General features: G+C 47.1%; 14 protein-coding genes across 14 annotated transcripts; 8 read left to right on the top strand and 6 right to left on the bottom strand.

Moving 5' to 3' along the window:
- Positions 1–255: 255 nt before the first annotated feature.
- Positions 256–731, top strand: SERLADRAFT_472135 (uncharacterized protein; the record flags this gene model as incomplete). Its single annotated transcript, XM_007320429.1, has 1 exon — positions 256–731. The coding sequence occupies one exon, from the start codon at positions 346–348 to the stop codon at positions 529–531; it is 186 nt and encodes a 61-aa protein (XP_007320491.1).
- Positions 732–1,598: 867 nt separating this feature from the next.
- Positions 1,599–2,149, bottom strand: SERLADRAFT_394439 (uncharacterized protein; the record flags this gene model as incomplete). The annotated part of the gene is made up of 2 exons (XM_007320428.1): positions 1,599–1,805; positions 1,866–2,149. Coding segments are annotated over 2 exons (443 nt in total), but the record flags the coding sequence as incomplete, so codon positions are not given.
- A 244-nt stretch (positions 2,150–2,393) lies between these two features.
- SERLADRAFT_362474 (uncharacterized protein) lies at positions 2,394–3,168 on the bottom strand (the record flags this gene model as incomplete). The annotated part of the gene is made up of 2 exons (XM_007320427.1): positions 2,394–2,966; positions 3,023–3,168. A coding segment is annotated over one exon (531 nt), but the record flags the coding sequence as incomplete, so codon positions are not given.
- A 133-nt stretch (positions 3,169–3,301) lies between these two features.
- Positions 3,302–4,022, bottom strand: SERLADRAFT_472130 (uncharacterized protein; the record flags this gene model as incomplete). The annotated part of the gene is made up of 3 exons (XM_007320426.1): positions 3,302–3,658; positions 3,718–3,880; positions 3,972–4,022. The coding sequence occupies 3 exons, from the start codon at positions 4,020–4,022 to the stop codon at positions 3,621–3,623; spliced, it is 252 nt and encodes an 83-aa protein (XP_007320488.1).
- Positions 4,023–4,503: 481 nt separating this feature from the next.
- On the top strand, positions 4,504–7,436 carry SERLADRAFT_362472 (uncharacterized protein; the record flags this gene model as incomplete). Its single annotated transcript, XM_007320425.1, has 8 exons — positions 4,504–4,591; positions 4,645–4,825; positions 4,897–5,044; positions 5,097–5,754; positions 5,816–6,162; positions 6,221–6,660; positions 6,713–6,953; positions 7,017–7,436. 8 exons carry the CDS (start codon positions 4,561–4,563, stop codon positions 7,233–7,235), a joined length of 2,265 nt encoding a protein of 754 aa, XP_007320487.1.
- Positions 7,393–9,425, top strand: SERLADRAFT_450894 (uncharacterized protein; the record flags this gene model as incomplete). The annotated part of the gene is made up of 8 exons (XM_007320424.1): positions 7,393–7,758; positions 7,815–7,970; positions 8,020–8,103; positions 8,160–8,671; positions 8,730–8,817; positions 8,868–8,986; positions 9,052–9,149; positions 9,209–9,425. 8 exons carry the CDS (start codon positions 7,478–7,480, stop codon positions 9,302–9,304), a joined length of 1,434 nt encoding a protein of 477 aa, XP_007320486.1.
- A 108-nt stretch (positions 9,426–9,533) lies between these two features.
- SERLADRAFT_362469 (uncharacterized protein) lies at positions 9,534–11,388 on the bottom strand (the record flags this gene model as incomplete). The annotated part of the gene is made up of 2 exons (XM_007320423.1): positions 9,534–11,003; positions 11,074–11,388. 2 exons carry the CDS (start codon positions 11,296–11,298, stop codon positions 9,534–9,536), a joined length of 1,695 nt encoding a protein of 564 aa, XP_007320485.1.
- A 222-nt stretch (positions 11,389–11,610) lies between these two features.
- On the top strand, positions 11,611–12,195 carry SERLADRAFT_439988 (uncharacterized protein; the record flags this gene model as incomplete). Its single annotated transcript, XM_007320422.1, has 6 exons — positions 11,611–11,674; positions 11,761–11,819; positions 11,878–11,899; positions 11,958–12,016; positions 12,066–12,110; positions 12,178–12,195. The coding sequence occupies 6 exons, from the start codon at positions 11,611–11,613 to the stop codon at positions 12,193–12,195; spliced, it is 267 nt and encodes an 88-aa protein (XP_007320484.1).
- A 179-nt stretch (positions 12,196–12,374) lies between these two features.
- Positions 12,375–13,160, top strand: SERLADRAFT_394432 (uncharacterized protein; the record flags this gene model as incomplete). The annotated part of the gene is made up of 6 exons (XM_007320421.1): positions 12,375–12,500; positions 12,580–12,638; positions 12,699–12,720; positions 12,784–12,848; positions 12,912–12,956; positions 13,021–13,160. The coding sequence occupies 6 exons, from the start codon at positions 12,431–12,433 to the stop codon at positions 13,090–13,092; spliced, it is 333 nt and encodes a 110-aa protein (XP_007320483.1).
- Positions 13,161–13,321: 161 nt separating this feature from the next.
- SERLADRAFT_472124 (uncharacterized protein) lies at positions 13,322–15,814 on the bottom strand (the record flags this gene model as incomplete). Its single annotated transcript, XM_007320420.1, has 13 exons — positions 13,322–13,731; positions 13,786–13,815; positions 13,875–13,997; positions 14,047–14,093; positions 14,143–14,177; positions 14,232–14,318; positions 14,371–14,473; positions 14,536–14,661; positions 14,714–14,963; positions 15,018–15,143; positions 15,209–15,345; positions 15,408–15,504; positions 15,568–15,814. The coding sequence occupies 13 exons, from the start codon at positions 15,720–15,722 to the stop codon at positions 13,542–13,544; spliced, it is 1,506 nt and encodes a 501-aa protein (XP_007320482.1).
- Positions 15,815–16,051: 237 nt separating this feature from the next.
- ATG22 (uncharacterized protein) lies at positions 16,052–18,583 on the top strand (the record flags this gene model as incomplete). The annotated part of the gene is made up of 8 exons (XM_007320419.1): positions 16,052–16,249; positions 16,325–16,531; positions 16,584–16,657; positions 16,740–17,516; positions 17,588–17,896; positions 17,969–18,047; positions 18,115–18,142; positions 18,209–18,583. 8 exons carry the CDS (start codon positions 16,170–16,172, stop codon positions 18,398–18,400), a joined length of 1,746 nt encoding a protein of 581 aa, XP_007320481.1.
- A 468-nt stretch (positions 18,584–19,051) lies between these two features.
- Positions 19,052–19,603, top strand: SERLADRAFT_439984 (uncharacterized protein; the record flags this gene model as incomplete). Its single annotated transcript, XM_007320418.1, has 2 exons — positions 19,052–19,336; positions 19,391–19,603. 2 exons carry the CDS (start codon positions 19,052–19,054, stop codon positions 19,601–19,603), a joined length of 498 nt encoding a protein of 165 aa, XP_007320480.1.
- Positions 19,604–19,828: 225 nt separating this feature from the next.
- SERLADRAFT_371466 (uncharacterized protein) lies at positions 19,829–20,161 on the bottom strand (the record flags this gene model as incomplete). The annotated part of the gene is made up of 2 exons (XM_007320417.1): positions 19,829–20,059; positions 20,117–20,161. The coding sequence occupies 2 exons, from the start codon at positions 20,159–20,161 to the stop codon at positions 19,829–19,831; spliced, it is 276 nt and encodes a 91-aa protein (XP_007320479.1).
- Positions 20,162–21,306: 1,145 nt separating this feature from the next.
- On the top strand, positions 21,307–26,134 carry SERLADRAFT_439983 (uncharacterized protein; the record flags this gene model as incomplete). The annotated part of the gene is made up of 7 exons (XM_007320416.1): positions 21,307–21,368; positions 21,434–21,995; positions 22,051–22,672; positions 22,735–23,126; positions 23,198–24,556; positions 24,636–24,951; positions 25,008–26,134. The coding sequence occupies 7 exons, from the start codon at positions 21,307–21,309 to the stop codon at positions 26,132–26,134; spliced, it is 4,440 nt and encodes a 1,479-aa protein (XP_007320478.1).
- Positions 26,135–26,207: the final 73 nt, after the last annotated feature.

The following is a 26,207-nucleotide window of genomic DNA, read 5'->3' as shown; positions in this document are numbered from 1 at the left end:
ATTGGGAATTTTTGATGGTGTCAGTACGATCGATGGCCAACATTTGGTTCCGTTCAAAGAAGAAGACGCAGGGAAGAGACTGAAACTTGTGAGCCCTAGATTGAATCATCCTTTCGTTCTCGAAACCCCACTCGCGAACAACAAATGAGGCTTTTATGAACGCTTGAAATTTTGAAGTCGCTAATGCAAAACTGAAGCAGCGTGACCGCGTGACCGACAGTCGCATGACGCGTCACATACACTCACGTCACTTGTGACGCCGCTCTTTCTCTTCTTCGCTCTACAGCGCTCCTTGAGAGATTTTACTGGGGTTGCCTTCAAGGCATAATTCAGCGAGCTTTCGGTATGGCCACACATGAGAGAGCTAGGCCCGGGGCTGAAATATTCCAACTCAACATTCCTAACGACTCGGTGGAACTCAGTTTCGGAAGGGACGGTCCACGAATAGGCTACCTTCACTTCACTATACAATTTCCAACGACGTTCTGTTCTCTTTCAGTCAGCATGGAGAAGAAAAATGAGCAAAGGTGATGACGTTTGATGGCAGTGCGTCCATCTTCGCCACTCCGCGACCCGACGCAAAGCGAGAAAAGGCACTCGAGGAAATGATTGAAGGGGCCCCCGGTCATCACGAAGCGGTGTGAGGAGTGAGACGATCCAGAATTTCAACATGAGATTTGTGCACTCGGTCGGAATTTATCTGGAGACACGCGATATGTATCAGGACTCGGAGGAGGGGAACAAGAATGCAGGGAAGAAACCAGGAATGAGTGCAAGGAAACGAGATGGCGGAGAAGAAATTCCAGGAATCGGGGAAAAAGAACAGGAACGCTTAGAGCAGGGGCTAACTCAGGTGAGGCAAGATCGTGCAACGAAATGTGCTAGTTGAGGGCTAAAATCAAACAAAACATGGACGAGGTAAGAAGGGCAAGTTTTTTTTCGCCCCATCATCCGATGTTAGCTCCAACTTTGCCATTCGTAGCCTGTCGTCATCCTTCTAAACGTTTTCCGCACTGCCTTCAGCTTCACAGGACCGACAGCTTCTTCAAAAACTGCACAGATTTCTGTATGGCGAAGATGCTTAAACTTTGGCTGCTCTATTCAAGTCGCGTTCGCGGCGTTAGTGTGCTTTCATCATGTTTGGAAATATAATCTCGACAGGCGTGTATCAGTGCATTATATGGTATCGTAGTCAAAAGGTTCTACTAGGGTAGCAAGAAGAAATTCGAAAATTGTGCGTCCAATCCTGTTGTACACACAAAAGGCGAGTCGTATGATGACTAGTACTCGCGGAAGGTATTCATAGTTCTAATCATATTCCCCCATTCTCTGATTGCAGGATATCAATAGTTTCGTCACTGGAAGGAATATGTTGTATCTCCATGAGCGCCAGGCCCCGGTGCAAAGAATAATGAATTGTCATGCACGTCATGAGAACCCTGAAGGCCAAAATCATATAAGCACATGTTGCTAGGGAGCTGTTGATCTTGTCCGTTTAGGTTACCCTGTCCGTCAAAGAAGGTATTCGCCGGACCCTGTGGCTGATGGGCAAGGTTACGGTGTTGCTGGAAAGATTGACCAGTTGCACTCGGGAAAGTGTGGTTGGTGTTAGTGGCGATACAATCAAGGGGCGAGATATCTTCGGGTGGCATGAACACTGGCCGTAACGCACCACTAGAATGATCGCCACACGAGTCATACCCGGTGCTGAAAGGATTCGTGAATGTGGGTTCTGTCTTCAAATTGGCCATTTGATCTGTATAGTCCAAGCTAACACCCGATGCATGGAACGGAAAGATGGTATCCTGACATGGTTTCATTAGTTCTCGCTTGAAATGACGAGACATCTAAATCACGGGACGCACCATAGGGTCAAAAGGCACTGTATATTGGGGAATGTCGGACGGGGGATGGTATCCTCTGAACGTCTCGTGCTCTTGCATTTGTAGATCTTGAGGCCAGTGGTAGGGTTCTGGCGCACGGTACCAGGGGCTTCCAGTCGGTTGCACTGTGAGGATCTGAGGATTTGGGACAAGGGGTGGAACAAAGATGGGCCGAGAAGTCACAGAGTGGTACGTAACTACCCTGCTCGGACGACGAGCAAGGTCATCTTGCGTGGTATACATTCGAGTCCAAGCGTCCAGCTCACTTTTGGCTGGAACAGGAGCAGAACCAGGGGGAGGACAAGAAGATGACCGACGTGGAGGGATAAGAGCGGATGGGCTTTGGATTGACTGATCCAGCTCGGAATCCTCCATTGTTACTGCACCTAGGACATCACGGTTGCGCCGACCCCTTGACGATGCAAGTCGAGAAGTTGCGTCGTCGTCTCGTTCGCCCTTTGTCTTTCTTCGCTTTGTAGTTACACCTTGCCGGATGGAAAGGTTGTGAGCGGGACTGTATCTGTAGTTTGGATACTGAGCGGCGTGTCTCTCTTTTTCTTTTTCTGCTAGTTCTATCCAAGGCTGTTTCTCTTCCTTGGACATTTCTCGCCATAACTTTCCCGCAATCCTCGAGATATTCCTGTGGTCGTTCTCAACAGCTTCAGGGACCTTCTTCTGCTCGACAAAATCGCAACGGAACATAATGAATGCATTTCTGGGGCGGGGAATATGACCAGGAGGTTGCTTGCGGGCATGGGACTTCCGAACCGACTTGTTGGCGAGGTCAGCGACCCCAGGCATTGGGAGAGCTTTCTGGAGAAAGGAAGCGGGCGACGGTAGTGATTCAATATCTAGAAGGGAGTCTGGGGAGTCTGGGTATCGGGATGGAGGAGAATCTGTGGTGAGTGCGTGTACGTCTACTGTCAAATTGGGTGGTTGTATGATTGTTGTGTCGATGCTAGATGAAGGTGGTACAATGGAATCATGTTTATGAGAAAGGAAAATGTCGCATGAGTCGTCAAGAGATGATGAGCTGGTCATAAATGGATGAAAGCGAGAGGGAAGAGAGATGGGAAAGACTGGTCCTTGGGGTGAAAGCAGGTCATCATCAATAATGGAGTTCGGAAGAAAGGAACATACTATAATTCTTGCCGTCGTTGTCGCCGGCCCCCGAGTACAAAGAGCCATCGGACAAGTTAAGGACAGACATTGCTGGTCATGAAAGTGGGCTCGAGATGGATCGAGCGATACCTGTTGCCTGCTTTCGAGGGAAATCAGTTGGTGCAGCTTCAAGTTCAAGTTCAAGAGTTCTACTCGGCTGGTCAGGAGCTTACTTTGCCGATATTTAAGCCCTTTGGGTAAATGCAAGGCTGTCGGCATCTCACAAAGATCTTTCTTTTTCCCCCCTGACGAGATGGAATATTTTTAGGGCCGCGAAGTCATATTTCGGTCCCAAGCATGTCCAAGTTGTCAGGCAAGCCTTGCACTCCGCCCCATTGTCCTCCTGGTTTGGTACATTATATAAGATTTCCCTTCTTCTTTTGGCAGTCTGTATTCGACGCGACGCGTAATTGGCACGGTACTTGCCCGCTCAATTTTGTTGCTTCCGCGTTCAACATTCAACCACATTCATTGCTACTTGCCTTCTCGATGAAGTAATCATGGAGGGCAATGTGAAAACGCACTGATGCGACATCTGGCTCTGGCTTTTTCTTGCCGCGTTTGTTATGCAACGTGTCACGGTAAGTACATGTTTCCATCACCTGCTAACGACTCGGAGGTAAGTGATTATAATCGTTGTTTTCCTAGTTTGGATTTATTGCTGAAGACCACGCCGCTGTCATGCTTGAAACCGCTAAGTTAATGCCATTCGAGCCCCCTTCATCAAGGGTTACTATTGTCTTTGGCGCCTTGTCACTTTCGTGTAGCCTGTACTGCCAGTGCGGTCGCCGGCCCCGGCTGCTGCATGTCGCTGGGAACACAGATTGGTTTTCCAGCTTCGTGGTCGACTTGATTTCTGTAGTGGTCGAGGCCGAACAATAACAGGTTAGGTCACAACTTCCAATGTACTTGATTTGTCCCACTCACATTCGTTGCTTCTCGTAAACGAGGCTGTCGCAGCCTTAAATTAACCGCCATCTTCTCGCTTATGCTTCGACACCATGTGTTGTAAAAGTGACATCTTCAACGACTGTGAGTGAATGCCCGATACGATACGTGCTCATCCCTTAAGATCGTGTTGTTGTTAAGTTGCATCGTAGCATAAATGCCTTTCAAAGATGTACCGCTTGCGACCAGACATAGCGGAACCTTCCAACGCAACTGGTAACGACGTCCAAGCTCTAGGGCTGCTTATGGGTTAACAAGGGCCAACAGTAGTGGCCAACTTTTGACTGCCGCCCATGTCGCCATTTCGCCAGATGAGTTTGGCGAAGGGCTGGTTATGTTCCACTGGCAGAGCCATAGTGTATAGTCATAGATAAGTTGCCCAAGGGACTCCGATTTCTAAGTTCGTGTCGTGATCGGGCTCTTCGGTTGTGTCCGGGATCGGTATCTGATAAGATAACGATTTTTCTGATAAGCTGATTGGGGATTTTCCGCAAACCAAAATTTCTGACTCGGTCTTTGGAGTACAAAATTATAACGAGTTCTAACGCTCACTCCTTATTTACTCAACATGGCTCCCCTCACTCACCCCTCAATCAAAGGTGCTCCAGTTTTTTACTATCACTTGCATTGAAACATCCTAATTCATAGACAGATGGATGGTTCCGCGAGATTTCATCCCAGTGGCCGGGTCAGGCTATGACCCTCAAGGTCAATAAAATTCTCCACATGGAGAAGTCTTTATACCAGGACGTCCTCGTCTTTGAGTCAGAGACATATGGAAATGTACTTGTGTTGGATGGTGTCATTCAGTGCACCGAACGCGATGAATTTTCGTCAGTCGTTATCATTATCGATTTGACTCTGTGATAAGTCATGCTGAATGTCAACGTTCTTTTTTCGTCAGCTACCAAGAGATGATCGCCCATTTACCTCTTGCTAGCCATCCCAACCCCAAAAAGGTTCTCGTCATCGGAGGCGGTGATGGTGGCGTTGTTCGTGAGGTCTTGAAGCACGATACTGTGGAGCAGGTCGTACTTTGCGATATCGATGAGGTAGGTCATATGTTCCACCTGCTCTTGCATATCGCTTCATCCATAATGCTAGGCTGTCATAAGAGTATCCAAAACTTATCTTCCACACATGTCCTCACTTCTCAGTTCGCCAAGAGTAACAGTATTTGTAGGCGATGGTTTCAAATTTCTTGCCGATAATGAAGCCACCTACGACGTCATCATCACTGATTCTTCAGACCCGGTTGGACCTGCAGAATCTCTATTCCAAAAGCCTTATTTCCAACTTCTTCACGATGCTCTCACTCCAGGGGGGCATATTTCAACTCAAGGCGAAAGTTTGTGGCTCCATCTCCCTCTCATTTCTGAACTTAGGAATATGACTCGCGAAATATTCGCTGTCTCGGAGTATGCGTTCACGACTATCCCAACATATCCTTCCGGACAGATCGGTTTCGTGGTCTGCTCAAAGGAGAAAGGACGGGATCTCAGGACTCCCGTTCGCAAAATAGCAGATACGCTGTACTACAACGAAAACGTGCATCGCTCTGCTTTCGTTCTGCCAGAATTTGCCCGTGCATCTCTCGAGGAAGGAAAGGCCAAATCTCCCGTCTTTGGTAGGGCGGCCGCTGCTGCGAAAGCTGCGTCTGAAGGGAAAGCCCCCCGAAAGGTTCTCCTTCTCGGCTCTGGGTTTGTCGCACGTCCTTGTGCTGAATATATAGTCCGCGATCCTTCCAACGAACTCACTATTGGTACTTTTTTTTGAAAACAAATAATTGTGCTTTTAAAACGTACTGAATTGCTGCATTTTAGCGTGCCGTACTCTTGCAAGTGCCGAAGCTCTCGCTGGTGGCCTGCCCAACTCAAAGGCTATCGCGCTCGATGTAAACTCCACTGCAGATTTAGATGCTCAAGTGGCGGCACATGATCTCGTCATATCACTCATTCCTTATACCTACCACACTGCAGTCATCAAGTCTGCTATCAAAGGAAAAACTCAGGTTGTCACCACCAGCTATGTTTCTCCCGCTATGAGGGAGCTAGATGAGGAAGCAAAGAGAGCGGGCATTGTGGTTCTGAACGAAATCGGTCTTGACCCTGGTATTGACCACTTATACGCCGTGAAAACCATCGACGAAGTTCATGCCAAAGGTGGAAAGGTAAATCTGGGAGACGAACTGTTAATTATTTTCTTTAATCTAATTTTTTTTGCGACAGATCAAACAATTCTTATCATACTGTGGTGGCCTTCCTGCACCGGAGTGCTCTGGCAATCCTCTGGGATACAAATTTTCATGGTCATCACGGGGGGTTCTCCTCGCTTTATTGAACCCGGCTTCCTACTTGTCAGACAGCAAACAGCTTGACATCACTGGCACTGAACTCATGGGTTACGCACAACCCTACTTCATCTCACCTGCCTTTGCATTCGTTGCGTACCCGAACCGCAATTCCGTCCCATTCAGAGAGTTCTACAATATACCCGAAGCGGAAACTGTCGTACGCGGGACTCTGCGTTACCAGGGTTTCCCGGAGTTCATCAAAGCCCTAGTCACACTGGGATGGCTGGACGCAACTGAAAAGGCTTTCTTGGACGAGGATTTGACTTGGGCTGAGGTGATGCAGAAAACGATTGGTGCCAACGATTCCACTGAGAGGTAAGCGACGAAATATGGAAGTTGTAACTTCGTAGCTCAGTTTTCCCGATAGTTCCCTTGTTTCCCGAGTCAAGGCTGTGTGCAACTTCCCAAGCGAAGCAGAGAGCACCCGCATCATCTCCGGGTTGAAGTGGATCGGACTGTTCTCGTCGGAAAAAGTCAAGGCCAGGGGCAAAAACCTTTTGGACACTCTGTGTGCTCAGTTGGAGACTCTGATGAAGTACGAGGAGGGAGAACGGGATCTAGTGATGCTCCAGCACAAATTCGTTGTCGAGAACGCAGATGGGACCCAGGTTAGTTAAAACTTGTCCATTTTTTAATTATGGTATCCATCTTTTAACGGGTTTGTCCATTAGCAAACCATTACTTCGACCCTAGAGCAGTATGGTGACCCCACAGGACACTCAGCGATGGCACTGACGGTCGGGGTTCCTTGTGGTATCGCTACGCAGTTAGTGCTGGATGGTGTATTCACCACGCCAGGGGTTCATGCACCCTATACCAAAGATATCTGTGATCCTATCCGCGCTATCTTAGAAAAGGAGGGTCTGGGTCTTGTGGAGAAGGTTTTGTAGGTTGACAGAAGAGTGTATAAAATGGATCAGGTCCTGTTTTGATATAGATGCAGAAGTTGTATAAAAACTTGTATGCGAGAGTGTTGAATGCAGCAAAGTCATTATGGTATGACTCCGATTGGGCGTTATGTATTGTAACCTTATTAGGGGCAAGGTCGCGACTTCCAGTTATGCTAACAATATGAACATCCTCAATTGTCTCAACTTGTTTGTTGTCTCCTTCCACCATTTTTGATATCAATATGGTTTTTCCAAGGCCATTTCCTACGGATTCATATGACACGGAAACCTCTGAAACTCAGGCAGAGACGGAATCTACGCTCTTGAAGCACCTGCCACTGGATCCTAACACGCCATTAGTGTTGCAGAAGAATCTGCATATGCAGTATTTGGTGCGAAACCTTACCCAGGGCCTGCCGACGAGATATACTAGCCAGGATGCCAGCCAGCCATGGTTGCTGTATTGGACGCTGCAAAGCTTTAGCATTTTGGGAGTCGCGTTAGATCCAGATAACAAACAAAGGTACTATCGACGGTCGTCCTCTGTCCTATAGCTATCATCTCATACACCGGTAACAGAACCATCGATACCATCCTTGCATGGCAGCATCCGGATGGTGGCTTTGGCGGTGGACCAGGACAAGCTGCTCATCTATTACCTACGTATGCCGCAGTAAGCGCTCTCGCCAATGTAGGGAGACCAGGTCCAAGAGGCGGGTGGGATCAGGTAGATCGGTGAGCTTCAGTGGTCAGATTTCTCCCTAGCGAAACTGATTTGATTCAGTGCCAAAATGTACAAGTTCTTCATGTCTCTCAAGCAGCCAGATGGTTCCTTCCTTGTATCACATCATGCCGAAGTAGATGCTCGGTTCGTTACTTTCGATATTGCTCAAACAGTACACATTTGACTTTTATTCGAAATAGTGGAATATATTGTCTTCTCGTGACAGCCTATCTCTTAAACCTCCTCACGCCTGAGCTTGTAGAAGGAACAGCAGGTTTCGTAGCTTCTTGTCAGACTTACGAAGGCGGCTTCTCATCATCCTCTCAACCTTACTACTCTCCCGGGCCCAGTGGTACATCAACCATATTGAATGCCCCCCGGCCACCGCTTGGCGAAGCTCACGGTGGATACACATTCTGCTCCCTTGGCTCCTGGATCATGCTTCAGCCCTTCTTGGCTCTCGAAGACCCCTCTACGAGGCCAAGTGTCGACTTCAAAGCGCTGCTTAGATGGCTGACACACATGCAGGGTCTACCGATCGAGCTGGGCGGATTCAGAGGGCGCACGAACAAGCTTGTGGACGGGTGCTATTCATGGTGGGTCGGTGGATGTTTCTCTCTCCTTGCTTCGTTAGGGATAGGTGGAGGCCAAGGACGGGATGTGGACACGGGGTCATCGGACTCTGAAGGTGAGTTGTGGGATGAAGTCGATGGTAGGCCAGATCCTCTTTCTCTTCTGGATAATCATGAAAGTCACATCTCATGGGTCAGATTCTCTCTGGAATCGGATTGCACTTCAAGAATATATTCTATTGGCTGGTCAACATCCCGCTGGTGGGCTGAGGGATAAACCTCCAAAGTGCGTTCTCATTATATCATGCTATCGCGCGCTCATCGGTGCTTTTATAGGAGCTCAGATGCTTACCACACATTGTACTGCCTCTCAGGTCTTTCTTCTGCACAACATAATGTCTTTCCTTCACCAGCACGACGTTCCCAGCTTCGAGGATCATGGAGTCCAGTCTCAGGTGGGGACTTATATATATAATAATAATTAATTACTCTACTTTAACATTTGAACAATGCGATACAGAATTCAACGAGATACGTAAAGAAGCATTTATAGAAGCTTTGTCGTGGACGGAGGAGGAAGGGACCTCACAAATTATTGGAGGACAGGGAAACCGCGTTGTAAGCATCCATTTTCGGTGAATCGATGTCATCTTGATATTCACCAACTACCTGACTAGAATGCGACGCACCCTCTGTTCAACCTCACGATTACACATACCGAAGCTATGATGCAGCATTTTTACGGGCAAACATTGCCTCAGCGTAAATTCTGATCCAGCGAGGAGATACATGCTCTGAAGAAAAGCTAAAGAAGGCTTAACTGGCCGGTATATATTACCCCAAGCCTTTGTTTTTATCTAGCACGTCCTACAGGAAGAATGATAGTTGTATACTAAACTTCAATCAACGGTTTCTCCACTTGTAGCTCACACAAATAACAATACAATAACAATACACATTCCCAGTCACGAATCCAATCTGCTTAGATATAGAAAATGTCCCCTACGATATGACACACGAATCGTCCGTTTTTAAATTGCGTTTTTCTGTCAGTAGCCTGCTGCGTATGCGAAGATCTTCGACCTCTTCAACTAAACGTTTTGTCCTCTTCCTCTCTTCTCTCCGCAGTTTTATCAACGACGGCAAGAGCCGCTTGACTGATTCCCATGCTAAACACCGGTCTGCAACTGAGGCGAGCACTAGAAGAGGAAATCCAGGCGAACGGAGCCATGTCACACCAAACTCAATCTCGCACCCAAGTGGGCAGACCTGACTCAAGAAAAGCGCGACCGGCTCTTCCTCCTGTACCTTCGACACACCGACCGACAGAGTACGCAGCGCGGGGAACGGCCTCAACCCCAATTCGCGTACATCTGGCATGTCTACCGTCGTCGCGTTAAGAAACAAGCCGAGTTTACGCAGTTTCGGGCAGTATCGCGCGAAAGGGAGGAGCGCACGGAGGTCGAGAGTGAAATGATCCATGACGAGGGGCTCGCAATTGAGCGAGAGACGTTCGAGTGAAGGCCAATTTCTGGCTAGTTCTTCTATCTCCGCTAGCGTGATGTCTACGGGGTATTCGTGTGTCAGCTCGAATGTCGTGAGATTAGGGAAGGAGAGGAGAGGCTTTAATGTGCTAAAGTTGATTTGAAGCTCGGGTGTGATTTGCTCCTCGTGCTGTTCGGTCAAGTAGAGTAGCTCAAGGTAAAGGCTGGAGAGGAGCTGGCAGTTGTCGAGAAGAGTTGAAAGGAGAGTGTGAAGGTGGCGTGGGCTTTGAATCCAGCAGGTGTTAACGAAAAGAGTTGTGAGGTTGATGGGAGCGAACGACTTGTTGAGAAAACGGTCAACGTCGGTGAGACGAGCTGTCAGAGACAGATCCCACAATGACCGAAAGGCGCCTTCAGATAGAGTGGGCTCGAACGACTCGACGTCCTGCACAGATCCACATCCTTGGGCATCGCCATGCTCGAATTGCACCACTCCTATTCTGCGAAGCTGAGAGAGCTGAGATACGACCTTGGACGTGAGGTGGTATTCCGGAAAGACTACCTTTCGCAAGTTTGGCAGTCCGCGTAATAGTGCCAGAATATCATCCTCAATGTTGCTCATCGCGAATGGGATACGCAGATCCAATTCTGTTAGATGAGGCATCCTGGCACAGATATCGGTAAAGAATGCGAGTCTCGACTGTTCTGGATCAGAGGGAACAGATAGGACGAAGTGTTTTACACGCGTGTGCATGAAGAGGACTGAGAGCTCCATGCAGTTGTCCTGGTAGGTTAGCCACTCAAGTGTGTGGAGGTTAGGCAGGATGTCCAAAGCCGTCCTTGTCCTAGCGATGTCGTCAAAAATTGGGCGCAGTCGCAACTGTACGCCCGTATCTTCGGTGTTATCACAGAAACGGAGCGTCCGGACACGTTTAGCATAATGTTGAAATCTGAGCCACGCGTTGGCGTCTGGGAGTTTAACAAACATCTGTCAGAAGGGGGAATGTGAAGTACGTATTTAAATAATACGAATTGAGTGAAAAAAGAACTGGACAGACGTAGTAGCCGCGAGATATATGAACTGGCGCGAGCAGATTGATGAGCTGAAGGAGATTATCCACGTTTTTCCAGAGTAAGTCAAGAGCAATATCGGACCAATGCTTGCATACACAAGCATTTGTGACGTTACTTTCACGATCCATGAAGGTGAATACCATGTTGACGAGTTCTGGGATAAACAACATCCTGTGTGCAGTCGATGCACGCAATAATGAGAGCGACATGTTGAGAACGAATGTCACAAAAGTGATATGTGTGTTTCAATGTATATAACCAAGAAAAGTGATAAATGTTATAGATATGGTTAGGTCGTTGTGGTATGGAGCAAAGGATGGAAAAGCAGAATATAGATTGTTTACTGAAAGTGCTAGGACCCCAGACACATCATAGTTCGCTTAACGCGACTTTCAAGTGGCAGAATTTGTGTTCTGCAGGTCAGGGTGGCAAATGGATATCTGCTTTTCACGTTACCTCCACTGTCCTATACACGCCCTGGCTTGCATCTGCTGTTATATATTGTACTCTTGCTAAATAATATGGCCGATGAAAGCGAAGACGTCAAACCAAAACTCAACCTGGTTGTAAATTATGAGGGCAACCGTGAGCCCAAGTTTCTTTCAGCGCGTGTTCTTTCATGCACGCGTCATATCCGTGGTTCTCTGACTTTGCACCTGGAAATGGGATAGATATCACGGTCAAAGTCAAGGCAAATATGGCTTTTAAGAAGATATTTGAGGCGGCAGAGGTGAGTTCTAAACGATTATATAGGCCGCTTCGTTCATGAGTTGAACGCGTTTCGCTAGAAACGGTTCGGGAAGGAACCAGGTCAGCCAGAGCTTTACTCACCTTTACCCGGATTCATCATTGAATATAACATCACTAGGGACATTTAAATTCGTCCACGAAGGACAACGACTGAATGCTATGGATACCCCAGCCCAAGTAAGTCGCCCAGCCACACCTTCCATAGCCGACCCTTACTGTCATTCAGCGAGAGATGGAAGACGGTGACATGATTGACGCGGTTTTAGAGCAAGTTAGTGAACCAAAAATGTCACTTTGTATATATCCAAACTTACAATGTCCTCTTTTCTCCGTTTCAGCTGGGTGGTGGACGCTAGCGCGTGTTTCCCGGGTCTGTATCACGTTCTGCGGGGTACTGCTGTACATTAACTATGGACTGTCTTGCTGTTTTGTTTGGGTTAACGTGACTTGAAAGCTATACCAAAAATGCGAAGGTGCTTCGTGCCGTTCTTCCGTTGTTGCTAAAATAAGCTACGTGTGCTGTGAAAGTGGTGGCATCGAAGACTTACCATACTCATCCTATACCATATTGGCATCTCCTGCCAAAGCCCCATGTCTGCTGACTACCCAGACGACGACAAACGCCGGAAGATACAGCTCAAGGTCGTCTTCCAAGGTCGCAGTGAGTTCCTTTTCTCATCATTCGCTGTATATGATAGAGGTCCCACCTTTAATCTATTGGAAATCGTGAACGTGTACAGCATTGTACTTTTCTACGAAGCGCACCAGTAGTTTGAGAAGACTAATTGATGCAGCAGCTGTAAGCTCATTTCCTATATGACTTGATCTTCGATCATCTCGATCACGAGTGTGCGACAAGGATCGACTGGGAATCGACCGAGGTGAGCACTCGTATCTTTTCTGGTCTACCATTGGCTAGCGCTAATGGTCCTATCATTGTTCAGACGCTGTTAGGTTTCAATACAATGGAATAACGCTCCGAGGTGATGAGCGGGAGACTCCACAGGAGGTTAGTTCCCACCTCGTATCATCGTATCATCGTTATTGGTGTAACCCCAAAGGTTCTTGGCAGCTGGACATGGAGGAGGATGATGAGATCGACGTGCATATCGAGCAGGTAGGTATTTCAGTGTTTAGCAAGCAGCTCCATACCAAAATCGGATACTCATGTTGTTCAACAGATAGGAGGGTATGGACCTTGTGATAACATTGACGCCCGCCGCGCTAACGCAGCGACTGGGCTGCTACATTAAAGTAGATGGTGTCAAGTTTAAACAGCCTGCATTCGCGTCTCTGAAGCCATGTATCATATAATATAACCACTCAGATCGTAGTTGTACTTTGCACTTTTCTTTGGCGTCGTTTATTCTTCCCTCTCATTCCTGGTATCATACTGAGCTTGCAATTTTGAGGGCGTCGTGTATATTGTTCAAGTTCAGCGGGCTCAGCTGCCAGGCGTGGTCATATATCACTCGATCTAAGTTAAGCCCATGAGAAGGTTTAGAGGACAATGAATCGTGGATATAATGTACAAGTTATGTAGGACTGACAAGAAATGATTCGGGACTTAAATTCATATATAACTCTACTTGCAGCAAGCATAATTCATGTGAATTCCAGACAGTTGCATCGTCGCCAGCGCCTTTGGCGAGATCTGCGAACATGAAAACTCGGTGAAAACATAAACCTCAACTTGACACAATCACAGCCCCTCGGAATACCTTTCTATAATATCTCTCAGCTCTTTCTCGTCCATTCTTTTTTCGAAAAGTACTTTTGGTGTTACTGATGGAACCATTCCACCCATGAACGCCATGTCATCGATCGGCTCAGAAGAATTTAGAGACATCCGGAAGGACCACAGGATAAGCGCAGCGTTGATATACACAGATCTATACATAAGGAATGAGTAAAAAGCAAAATTTATTTGATATAATCCTGGTGACCTGTTGGCGACATGCTGTCCAGGACATGCACTGGGGTAAGAGCGATGCTAGTGAGTGAATGGTAATTATAGAGGAAGACACTGAATTACCGTCTTCCGAAGCCATACGTGAAAAACTTGATATCGTCTCTTATCTTCCCTTGACTGTTCAACCATCGCTGGGGTTCGAAGCTGTTTGGATTGGGATACACAACGGGATCCCGGGAAATAGCCCTGTCGAAAGTATCAGATAGATATTCCAGAGAAGCTAGCCTTGGCATACCAATGGTGTCCGACGATAGTTGTCCCAGAAGGAATAAAGAGATTTTCCTTTGTAAAAATTCAAAAAAAGTCGACAGCCGAATAGGTGGGGACTTACCCAAATCATATCCTTATTGGTTCGGTGAGGCAGACCTAAGAGAATAATCATTCATGAGGGATGACGTAAATTTAAAAATTGCCTCTTACCTCCACCAACAATGGGTCTCCACCGGAAACTCTCTAAGATGAAAGCCTGGAGTTGCGGAAGCATTTCCTCATCAGAGAACGTAGGAGCTATATAGAAACATATGGATATCAGGTCTACCAGAGTGACAACGAATCTCACCCCTTTGTTGGCCTATTACAGAGTCGAGCTCTGCCTGCACTTTAGCCTGAGCTTCTGGGTGAACTGCCGCTGACAAGATCATAAGAGAAATTGCAGCAGCAGTCTGTGTGTGATGTAGAGTAATGAGTAATGAGATACGATCATGATGAATAAGTGAAATGTTACCGTATCAGAGCCAGCGGCGAAGAAACCACCTGTTAGGTACGCCATCTCAGTTTCTGTTAGTGCATATTCCATCTTGTTCTCGAGTAGATGTTTGCCAAATGAAGGCCCCACGTCTTCGTTATTGTCCTGATAATATGAGTTCGTATGGTTACGTACCCATTCAATAGGGGTCACTTACAAGTTGTTCCTGGACCTTGTTAAGTTGACCGGTAAAAAGTTTGCGCTCTTCTTCATGCCATTGCTTTAGCTCCAGACCATACCAAGGAATACCTTTTAAGAATGGGAATGTATCTACTAGATACTGACCAGGTCGCATGGCGTGACGCAATCTGTGCAATGATAGGCGTACTTGCTGAATTTCGGGGTCTGTAGCAGAAGTGGGTGATGTTTTCCCGTAAGCAACCTTCTGTATCACAGCAGAGGAATACCTGAAATTAAGTATAGATATGAGCAACCATAACATGCAGCAGGACTATACATACCGTGTGGCATGAAGAGAATATTGGTCTGGATCATCAAGCAAATCAAGGATTGTGTTCTTGGCATTATCCATTTGAACTGATTCATAGTGTTCTGCAGCCTTGGGCTGCAGGTGCGTGTGAATAGCTCTGAAGTGGCGTATGAAAATTCATTGATATTGAGGTATGATTGGTGAATAATATTTTAGACTTGCCTACGCATTCTTCTGAACCTCTCACCACCAGGTGTGAAGATAAATCGAAGTCCTCCTGAGAGTATATCTCCCGCAGCGACCATACGGGGACGATCGACAGTTGAACCTCCTTGCTTTTCCATTATATCCACAGCAGCCTTTGGCGACAAATAAATTGCAGTGAGTCAATTAGACTGAAACGGAGGACAGTGATGAATACCTGATATCGGCCAACGATAACGACTCTCCGCCTTCCTTGCCTGATAGAGATGACAGAGCCGTATGTGTTGATCCATTCTTCGACTTTGAGAAAACCTCTGGTAATTGGGATAAAAAATATCTGAAATTACTCTACAACAAATACATATCATAGTGCGTACCGCTGAGGTGGAAGGATATGTCCCCATAACCATTGGGTTTTTGGTGGACTCGGAGGCAAAGGTAAATGACGCCCAAAGCGATGCCTCTTTTGAATAGCAGCCACGACTAGCAACAAACAAACCAAACCTCCCACCAATTTTGGGTCAAAATCCATGCTTCGAAGTCAAAGCTGCGTTATAAACTGGTAGAAATAATTGGGTTATCAATGCAGGCTCTGGCACCGTAACTGATAATGAAGATGATATCGAATACATTATAACGTTCTAATATCAGCTTTATACATTCTTCTCGGAAAAGCGGCCAGCATAGCATAGGAAAGATCGTGATGCTGATTAGTCGTGGAGAAAGAAAACAGGCCCGGATGAGCAAATCATATGTGGACCTGGGGCCTTGTCACTGCCTTGTCAGTATACGATTCAAACGCCGCGACGCCTTGCCGTCCTGCCGGCTGGTTTATGCTCAGCGCTAGTAGCACTGGCGCTTGTTCCACTTTTGTAGTGACAAACGAAACGCTTGGTATTCGTATCTTTCCTGTTTATCAACATAGTTTGTGGATGGCCATCAGCAGTAACCTGTTATAACTACCACTATATACACAGGAATGACTTGGAGAATTGGCCTATTCAGTGTAGGTCCCGATACGAAACAGCTGCGTGGTTGGCTGAGCTATGCCTTTGCCAGGTATGCCCTAGTTTTCAGTTTTTGCTCAAAGCCCATGGCATGGTGCAGACTCACAAGTACCTAATCATTCACTAGTGAAGTATTCGTAGTCGTCTCGCTGACACTCTTCCTTCCAATATGTCTCGAGCAATTCGCACGGGACAATGGTTACTTACTCCTTGACCGAACGAAGCGATGTGCACAAGCCTCAGCCAGTTATGATGGATCTCATTCAGTTCAGGAGCCAGAGGGGAGATGTGTAGTCAAAATTGGGTGGGCCTGGATTGATACTGCGAGTTTCAGGTGAGCCATCACTCGGTTCACGCTTCCAAAAACTTACGTCCTTTGTGTTCAGTCTCTACGTCTACTCAATATCGGTTGCACTACAAGCTCTCACTGTTATATCAATGGGCAGTATAGCCGATCGTCGTCAGTTGATATTCTCTTCCGTTCTGGGACTTCCTCACCCTTTTCTTTTCTTTTTTTGTGATTCATGCCTTACCGTCAACAGCTTCACAGCGCAAACGCTTGCTACTTGTCTTTGCATGGCTTGGCGCCCTTTCAGCTACCACATTCCTTATTCTGAGTTCTTCATCGCCTATATGGGCGCTCTCAGCGCTCCTTACGATCATCTCTAACGTAGGATTCGGAGCTTCTGTAGTCGCGATGAACGCATACCTGCCTTCACTCGCCAGGAATTCTCCAGAAGTAGTCAAAATCTTCGCCGAACTACGTACCATTCCCGAACCTCTACAAGATTCTGCTCTCACTTCGATCCCATCGGAACCAGCCGAAGACTCTACATCGCCTCTACTGGAGCAGAATGAATCAGGTTTCTCTGAGTCTACTACCATTCGCAAGAAGTACGATACCGCTCTCTCTGCTGCCACGTCCCGTATATCCTCACTTGGAATTGCACTCGGTTATGGTGCTGGTATCACGCTCCTCCTCGTCGCCCTAATACCGGTCACGCGCCTACATGGCTCTACTTTCTCTCTTCGCCTTGCGATAGGCCTAAGCGGTGTGTGGTGGGCTCTGTTCTCCATCCCAGCGGCGATGTGGCTTCCTGGAGTGACAAGGCCGACTCCTGGTGAAGGTGGTGAGGATAGTGATGCATGGGGAGATATCACAGACGGACATGGCAGCAGAGATGAGGGCGGTAATTGGTCGCTCAGATCGGAAATTGCAGCTGCGTGGAGGAGACTTGGTGTCATGCTTCGATGGAGCGAGATCAAAAGACTTCGCAATACTTTCAAATATCTAGCAGCGTGGTTCCTGCTCTCAGATGGTCAGTCCAGTCGCACATTGTACCAGATAGCTTGTTTTTCTAATAAGAGAACGTATGGCATATTGCAACAGGCTTCACAACAATCACTTCCACCGCGATCCTCTTCGGCAAGACATCACTCAACATGCAGCCCTCGGCATTGATTCTAATCGGAGTTCTCACGCCCACATCTGGAATCCTTGGCTCTCTGGCTTGGCCCGCTCTGCAACGTAGGTTTGGGTGGACGAATCTAAGGGTGCTCGTACTACTCGTGGTTTTTGCATCACTGATTCCTGCATATGGATGTCTGGGATTCTTGCCTGTGTTCAGAGGAGAAGGAGGAGCGAGGTTTGGAGGGTTAACGACGCAAGGGGAAATGTTTGGATTGGCGGTTTATTTTGGTGAGTGCCTCAATAGTTTATTCTCCTAAAAAGTAATGCACGGCTTAAACACAATGCTTGCGACGACTTTAGGGTCTGTTTACGGTGCGTTCCAAAGCTACGCCAGGGCATTCTATGCGGAGCTGTTACCTCCTGGAGAAGAAGCGCGGTGGTGAGTCTTTCCGTCCAGCCTTTTATATTCACAAATTATCACAATCTTGACCCCGCTCGGCCTCTAGGTATGGCCTGTTCTCCATAACAGACAAAGCAAGTACCTGTCTTTCTGTCTTTCCGTTAGGCATTAACCCCTGAATTTCTTCATATAACTCACAGTCAAGCTCGTTCGTTGGCCCACTCATTGTAGGTCTGATTGCAGACGCCACGGGCAACATCCGCTATGCGTTCTTCTTCCTCGTATTCATGATCTGGCTCGCGGTGCCTATTCTCCTAAGCGTCGACGTAGATCGAGGAAGACGTGATGCGCGGAACTATCGGTATCGCTATGGACAGGCTGGAGAGCGTTGATGCTGGTACCATCATCAACACGGTTTCTTGCACATTTCCGTGGTCAAAGCCGTCTCCAAGCCGTCTCCTATTTTCACACTCCTTATGGCTTTGGTTTCCAGGTCCCCAAGGGCGCTAAGTAGAATGAAACATATCTCGGTTGTATATCATTGATGTCATGCTAATTCCAACTATCTTCGAATGCCTGCGGTGCTGCACGTGATTGAATAGCGGGCTATTGAGTGTATCATTCGAGCCGCGATTCAGCCTAGTATCATTCGATCTTGGTAAGTCTTTTTATTTTTTGCTGGACACCTGCGTATCCATTGCCATTGTGATGTACGCACTCTGAGATATCTAGATCGGAGGATTGAACATGCAGGTATTTTAACAACACGAGTGATATCGAAACTCGGATAGGACATTAGACAGTGAGTTTGTCAAATACAAAATAATTGAAATCTGGACGTTTCCTCAGTCCTCAGGCTTGCTTTCTTACGATATTCTTCAACACTGTGCACGTGCACGTGCCTGGGCCTAAGTTACTTATCTGTCAGTGTAATAGAAGCATGCCTTGAAGGTACTCATTCCATATATATAATGGCGTGCTGTGTTGCTGCTCCAATTCCTTTAAGTTTTTCACGTTGTTGACATTGACTCGCCTGGATCTCTATGGCGTCCCAGGCTCCACTCGATATTTTTTTTGCTGCTTATGTCGCTTTCGAATATGATGCGTCTTCACCTGCAATATACGAGTTCAACCGCATGTGCCAGTTTTTCAAATGGCAGAAGAAAGGGGATGACAGGAATCTGGCGTATATGCGCTTCAAAGATGCCCTCACTGGGCAATTCAACTCTACATATGGGACCGACGTACATGACTACAATTCGTGGAAAAGGTTGGCAGAGGTTCTACGAATCTCTCCTGTGCCAGACACCATTTCTGGCTGCAGAAAAGTGAGACGAGCACTGTCTCTAGTTTTTTTCGTCGCGTTTGAATTTTTTGTGCAGGAAATCAAAAAGGTGTTCGTTAACATCACTGACCTGGTGGATACAGCACGCACAGATAAGGATGTGGTGCTGTTCAGCTCAGAACACGAGTTATCGCGTTATACGAAGAAATCGAAGAAGTTTTTCCCGCGGAACGAAGCAAAGGCGGGGGGGATTTTGAAATTTTTACTTCGACAAATCATGCGTCCTGGCAGCAGAGGGAAGGGTCGCTAATCACAAAGCGCTGATGGTTTATCGAACATTTCGTACTATGTTTTTGCAGAGTTTGTATCCATACTACCCACAGTGTATGCATTGACTGAACTTGAGCGACCTCGTCGTCCAGGTAAATTAGCAACTGTATAAAATAGTGTTAATATCTTCTCGTTCATTCTAAACTTCAAATTGGATGCAAGCAAAAAAGGTCTAGACGGGTTCACTGCAAAGAAACAGACCATTTTAAGTGCTAGCGATCTTCCCTGTGATTCGTTTATACGAACTCTTTGATGTCCTCTTGCATGTAATGTAACCAGTAGCATTTCCTGTGCACAGGACGACGCATGAGCTCGAGAAAGTAGACACCAACTGCGTCACGAGAAAGATCTTGCCCCTTTGTGGAGATATCCAAGATCGCGTCCGTATCTCAAGAGTCGACGTTTCAGGACCTCTCGTGTGGAATCCGGGATGACTCTGATTCGAAGTGATCAGCGTTGACGAAAGTGAAGACATAATATGAGTGCAACTTGCCACTGCTAGGCGTTCTTTACGTTCAGCTGACAAAACTCTCTGCATTGGTGAACATATTGTCTCGCAGTAAAGAAGCATGAGAATATACTGTTCACGTCATTATTGAAAGGACAAAACTTGAAGTTAGGCCCAAGTCCGCACAGAGAGGATCACCCAGCCCTCGTTTTTCGATATAATGGCCCCGGACCCGGGGAATTTGAGCTGGACGTCAACGACCATCATCCTCCTGGACGATGACAGTGCCCCCTGTTATCCATTTTGTTTTGATCCCAGAGGCTGTCTCGGGAATGCCTGCAACTTCTGCTTGTATTCTGGCGTGCTGCAGATCAGGATGCCATGTGCCGTGGTTCTAACCCAGAGACCGACTGTCCAACTTCTGCATTTCTGCTATTACCCCAGCACACCCTGGTCAAGACGTTCCACACCTTGCTATTTTCTCCCAGAACGCCCCAGAGCATCCATATTGACCGCCAGTGTTTCCGAGTGGACACTGAGACAGACCTGAGCGCCAGCCTAGTGTCAATACAATACTATACCGTGACCGTCAAACACATATCGCTGGCACCTAATGCCGCGGGGTTTGAATATGTGGCCGTGGCTCCCGACATATTATGGCATTCTGACCTAGAGGTCTTGTCCATGTTTCATTCTACTATATCCCACTTGATCTTTCCTCTAGTCAAATTACACCCATAAACTATACCGTGTCTCACCCAACTTGGGAGTAAAACATACATGGATGCTTGCGTGCGCTGGGGGTCAATAATGGGTGGTTGTTTTATCAAATTTCAACGCTGCGGGTAAAGTCAATGCTACCGCTTGCCTTCGGGTCTGTTTTTCGGATCTACTGGTGTGTCCTTAGCTCTGGAACTCATTCAAGTATCGGCAATGACGCTTCTTTTTCTTATGTTTGAGCAGATATTTGTTTTTTCCTTTGTGACATATCCAGGGTCAAACATATCTTGTGCGGATGCAAGGACAGATTCGGGACACATACTCGGCCGGTGTCATAAAATTGAAGGCAGTTGTAACCTAGGATGGACATTAGAGGTAATACTACCGCACACTTGATCTGGTGTAGTCGGTTGTCGCAGTATTCTAGTAAGCGCTCAATGGAGGCGACATATAACCCGAGTAAGCCTGACAGTTCATTAATACATACAGTAACTTGCACGTAATTTTTGGATTGTATGGCGAAACTCCAGTCTAACTGGTTACCGCCAACATGGCGCCCCGCTAAAAACATCAAAATGTGCTTGAGCGCGAAGTGCTGTTGTTTTACGGCAAATAAGCTGTGACCTAGTAGGTGATTTAAAGGAAACCTTATGAATCTTCTCAAAAGCTTAATTCTTCTGCACATTCGACCATGTCGCCGTCCCAGGATCTTCTCTCTCTCATCCGACACCGCGTCAAATTTCAGCCTGCAGCGCTTGCTGTCCAGGATGACTCTTTTACACTTACATACTCGGAGTTGGAACGATGGTCAAACAATCTTGCTCAGGAGATTCGCTCTCGCAATACCAGAGGATCTGGTACAGTTGCAGTTTGTGTGCCTCGTTCAACTATTTTTGTCGTCGCCGTTCTTGCCATCGTCAAAGCAGGTTTCTCATACTTACCTCTTGATCCTACCGCTCCACCAGCAAGACTCGACGACCAAATCATGCAAGCTGATGCCCGTCTCCTACTCACTGTGTCATGGCTTCAGCTCCCTTCACTTGAGCAGGCAATTCCATTTGATATAGTTCCTTTCATTGATCGCACTTGCGTGCTTAGCTATGCCGAGCTCCCATCGTCCGGCCTCATTACTCGAAATGATACTCTTGTTATATTCTTTACTTCTGGAAGTACGGGGCGCCCAAAGGGTGTCATGGTTCAGCATGTAAGCCGAAGTTCTGATGATGATGCATTTTATCAGAATTGAAACTCTCCTCCAGGATGGTATGCTAAATATGATCAACAGCCACTTTATGGAGATCCAGCCAGGAGATCGTGTGTCGATGGTCAATAATCCTGCATTTGATGCTTCATCGATTGACATCTGGAACACTCTATGTCACGGTGGCACACTTCTTGTCCTAACAGCTCATCTTGCAGACACAGAAGCCGTCATCGCTTTCTTTCGAGAGAAAGAAGTCACTAAAGCGTTCTTACCAACTGCAGTTTTCCATCATATCGTCAGCAACGTTTCCAATGTGGCCTCTATGAGCACCACACTTCGCATGGTAGCTGTTGGTGGTGAGAAGTTGGCGACGCCTAGCGTCCAGAATTTCTTCCGTCGTGCCCCCACAACTAGACTACTCAATGCCTATGGACCATCTGAAGCCTCTGTCTTCACGACTACTTTCGAGATACCTTCGCTGAACTTTTCTACCGAATATGATGATGCGACCTCTAGGCCCATACCAATTGGTCGCTGTATCCCCAATAGTGCTGTTTATCTCCTAGACGACAATCTGTTCCCCGTAGATGTTGGTCTTCCTGGTGAGATATGTATTGGTGGCGCTGGTCTTGCTGCAGGTTACCTTGGGCAAGCTGATCTGACAGCAAATAAATTTGGTACGCATTTTTTCTTTCTGTTTCATCCATCTCACTTCAATTGATGGATTTCGGAATTGCAGTTATGGTTAATGATCTTGAAGGACGTGGCTCTTCGACCCGAATCTACCGGACTGGTGATATTGGCAGATTCGTACCTTGTGCAGATGGACCTGTGCTGGAATTTGTGGGTCGAAGTGATACACAAACGAAGATCCGCGGGCAACGGATCGAACTGGGCGAGATCGAAGCCGTTTTGTGCTCTGGATCCGATGAAATTGATCAAGCTGCAGTTGTCTTTAGCGATGAACAGGACCTTATAGCTTACGTTGTCCCAACGGATAATCGCATTTTTGAAGGGCAACATGATCACGCGGAGCAGTCTGATGACAGCTCGAAGCTTCGCGATGCTGTGTATGCCCAAGGGTTTGAGGACATAGACCCAGCAGTTGCTGGAATTGATTTCACAGGTTGGGTAAGCCTTGTTATGATGTATATATTCTTCGTTCCTGCTCTGACCTACAATAATTTTCTTTCCTATGACAGGTAAGCATGTATGACGGGATGCCGATACCTCTGCCAGAAATGCAAGATTGGCTCTCGGACACCCTGCAGAGTATACCAGTGAAGCCGAGCGACTCAGTATTAGAGATCGGATGTGGAACGGGTATGATATTATTCGCGCTTGAGCCACGTTGCCAGGAATACAGCGCTGTAGATATGCTGGGCTCGGTCCTTGCATTCATACAGGCGCGGCTCACAGAACGCGGATTGCAAGATAAGGTTGCGCTTTACGAAGGCATGGCTCATGAGCTTGATCAAATGCTTCCCAGCGAGAAGCGATTCGATCTTATCGTCCTAAACAGTGTCGTGCAACACTTCTCTTCGTCAGAATATCTGGAAAATCTGATCAGGCTCTGCGTTGATAGGCTCCAGGATGGTGGTCGTATTTTCCTTGGTGATATTCGTAATCACGGTGTGGACAAACATCACGACTTGGCTCGCGTTTTGCACTGTGATCCATCTCCCGATTTGTCGACCTTGGAAATTCAAGAAAGGCTTGAACGTTGGCAGCATCGACAGATGGAACTCAAGCTCGATCCGTCATTCTTTTTCTCCCTTCAGCACAAGCTTGGCAATCGTGTCTCGCACGTTGAGGTTGTACCAAAGATGATGTCTGCTCGCAACGAGCTTAGTCAGTTCCGCTATCAAGTCATTCTTTCCATCGGTAAATCAGCTCCTGACTTAGTAAAACCTGGCCAATGGGTAGACTACACAACTGCTTCAGACTTGGAGAAATTACTATCCTGTAGTAAAGACATCACGGCAGTTCGTGGCATTCCCAGCTCTCTTGTGGCTATTGAACAAGGCATACTGCACTTGATGTCCTCTTCTCAGCCCCCAGCCAGTGCTTCGGAGTTGGTTACTGCTGCATCCACTTTGGACTGGTGTACCCGTGCTTTATCGCCAGCGGACGTTGTTGCACTGTGTGCCCGTCAAGGATACCAGGTCGATATGAGTCTAAAGTCTTTGGGAGTTGATCAGACTATGGCAGCCATCTTTTTACCTGGTTCGTCGATGTTCAAGGGCGATTTCAGTTCTATTCCAACCGCTGTGCAACTTGCGAACACTCCATTGCATTTTTCTACCGCCTCTGATCTGATCGCCAAGTTGCAAGATCATTGCCTCCAGAACCTTCCTTCCTACATGATGCCTCATCGCATCATCATCACGCAGTGTTTACCTCTCACAGGGAATGGCAAGATAGATAGGAGGATGCTTGCTCAATCTAGTGCCTGGGCCGAGCGTTCTAAGGTTCCGTCAGAATCAAACCGTCCCAAAAATAAAATTCAAGCCCTCATTCAGGAATGTATTAGTGGAGTATTGAATAAAGAACCTCTGAATGTGCGTAATATTTGTTTCCTTTTTACCTAAAATCAATGCCTTACCATCTCCATCTTATTTTCGTTATGTATCGACTCAGATACCTCTTGAAACCGACTTCATTGCTCTGGGTCTCCATTCCTTCCGCGCACCTGTGCTCTTGAATGCACTTCGCGCCCGATTTTCAATACCAGATCTTCCATTCAGAATAATATTTCAATATCCATCCGTGAAAGCTTTGAGCGAGTACTTGGCAGACAAGATATCATCAGACGGTAGCGGAGTCACTATCCCATTAGAAAAGGCCGCACGTCGCGAAGTCTCATACGATCATGATGCTTTGCGTCAAGTCTTAGAACTTCGCGGTTTGACGATAGAGGATGTAGAGGACGTCTATGAACCACCTTTACACAGAAGTTCTGTTTGATGGGCCCATCACCTCGCAGTTATATGATCCACCAGTTGGTGACAGTACGCACAGACATCGATCTCTTAATCAGCGCGCTCGAAACGGTCATTTCGCGACATACCGCCCTACGCTCCACTGTCTTTGCCGACCTTCAACATCAAGTAGTTTTTCGTTATCACCAGAAGCTTCGGGACGACATGATTCACGTCTACCCTGCTGAAGATGCACAATCTGTGGAGAACATTGTCAAAGACGACTCACGATATGCTTTAACTATCCCTGGTAACTTGATCAAGTTTGACGTATTCCGCACTGAGCCGCCAACTTTGCTCATCCTTGCCCAACATGCTGTCATGGATGCCTGGAGCAGAGAATGCCTATTCCAAGATCTAGATCGCATTATTTCAGGGAAGCAAATTCCGGAACCCGTTCCTTTTCGACGCTACGTAGACTACGTGATTGCCGAAGAAAACAGCCCAGACAGAATTGCTTGGCATGCAGATCGACTTCGTACCGCAGAAATCATTGCTTTCCCTCAATGCGACCAGTCAACATTCAACAGCAGCTCCTACTTTGGGCCTCATTTTTTGCGGGTGGAAGAATTTCCTGGTATAGAGAAATTTATTCAGAAGTATAGCATAAAATTGTCGACGCTATTCAAGGTTGCCTTTGCAATGGTAAAGCGCAATGAATCGAAACACAACACTGTCATCATTCTACAGACGGAAGCATGTCGAAGTCTGCCGATCGAGGGTATTACCCAGATATGTGGTCCAACCGCGAATGTAGCTGCTGATCGCATCGACTTCCTCCAAACTGACACGGTGCTCAAGCTGCTTCACCGCGCGCAACAGAACCAAGACAAGATAACCGATTTCTCTGTGGTCAACTACATCGCTGTATTGGCTGACGTCGGAATGGATCTGGCCCTACTTGCTACATCTGGCTACACTTTCTCTCAAAATGGGACACCAACATATGATGTTTTACAACCAGGGCCGACAGGTGCAGAGAACAACATCGGCGTTGAATGGACGACCCTTGTTGATGGAGAACAAGTGAAAGTTAGAGTAGACCATGACCCTATCTTTTCTGATCGTATCCCGGGTTATGTCAACCAATTCCTCGCCGCTGCTCGTTGGCTCATAGCCAATGTCGAGGCCGAGAGTTTAGATGGATTGCAGCTATGAAAGGTGGCCCCGTCACATATTACCGCGATTTTCTGAGTAGATGATTAATCGAATTGCTTCGTAGGAGGGAGAT

This window comes from Serpula lacrymans, assembly GCF_000218685.1.
Source record: "Serpula lacrymans var. lacrymans S7.9 unplaced genomic scaffold SERLAscaffold_9, whole genome shotgun sequence".
In the NCBI taxonomy this organism is placed as follows: domain Eukaryota; kingdom Fungi; phylum Basidiomycota; class Agaricomycetes; order Boletales; family Serpulaceae; genus Serpula; species Serpula lacrymans.
The sequence above is the reverse complement of the archived record's forward strand: the minus strand, read 5'-3'. Positions and strand labels throughout refer to the sequence as shown.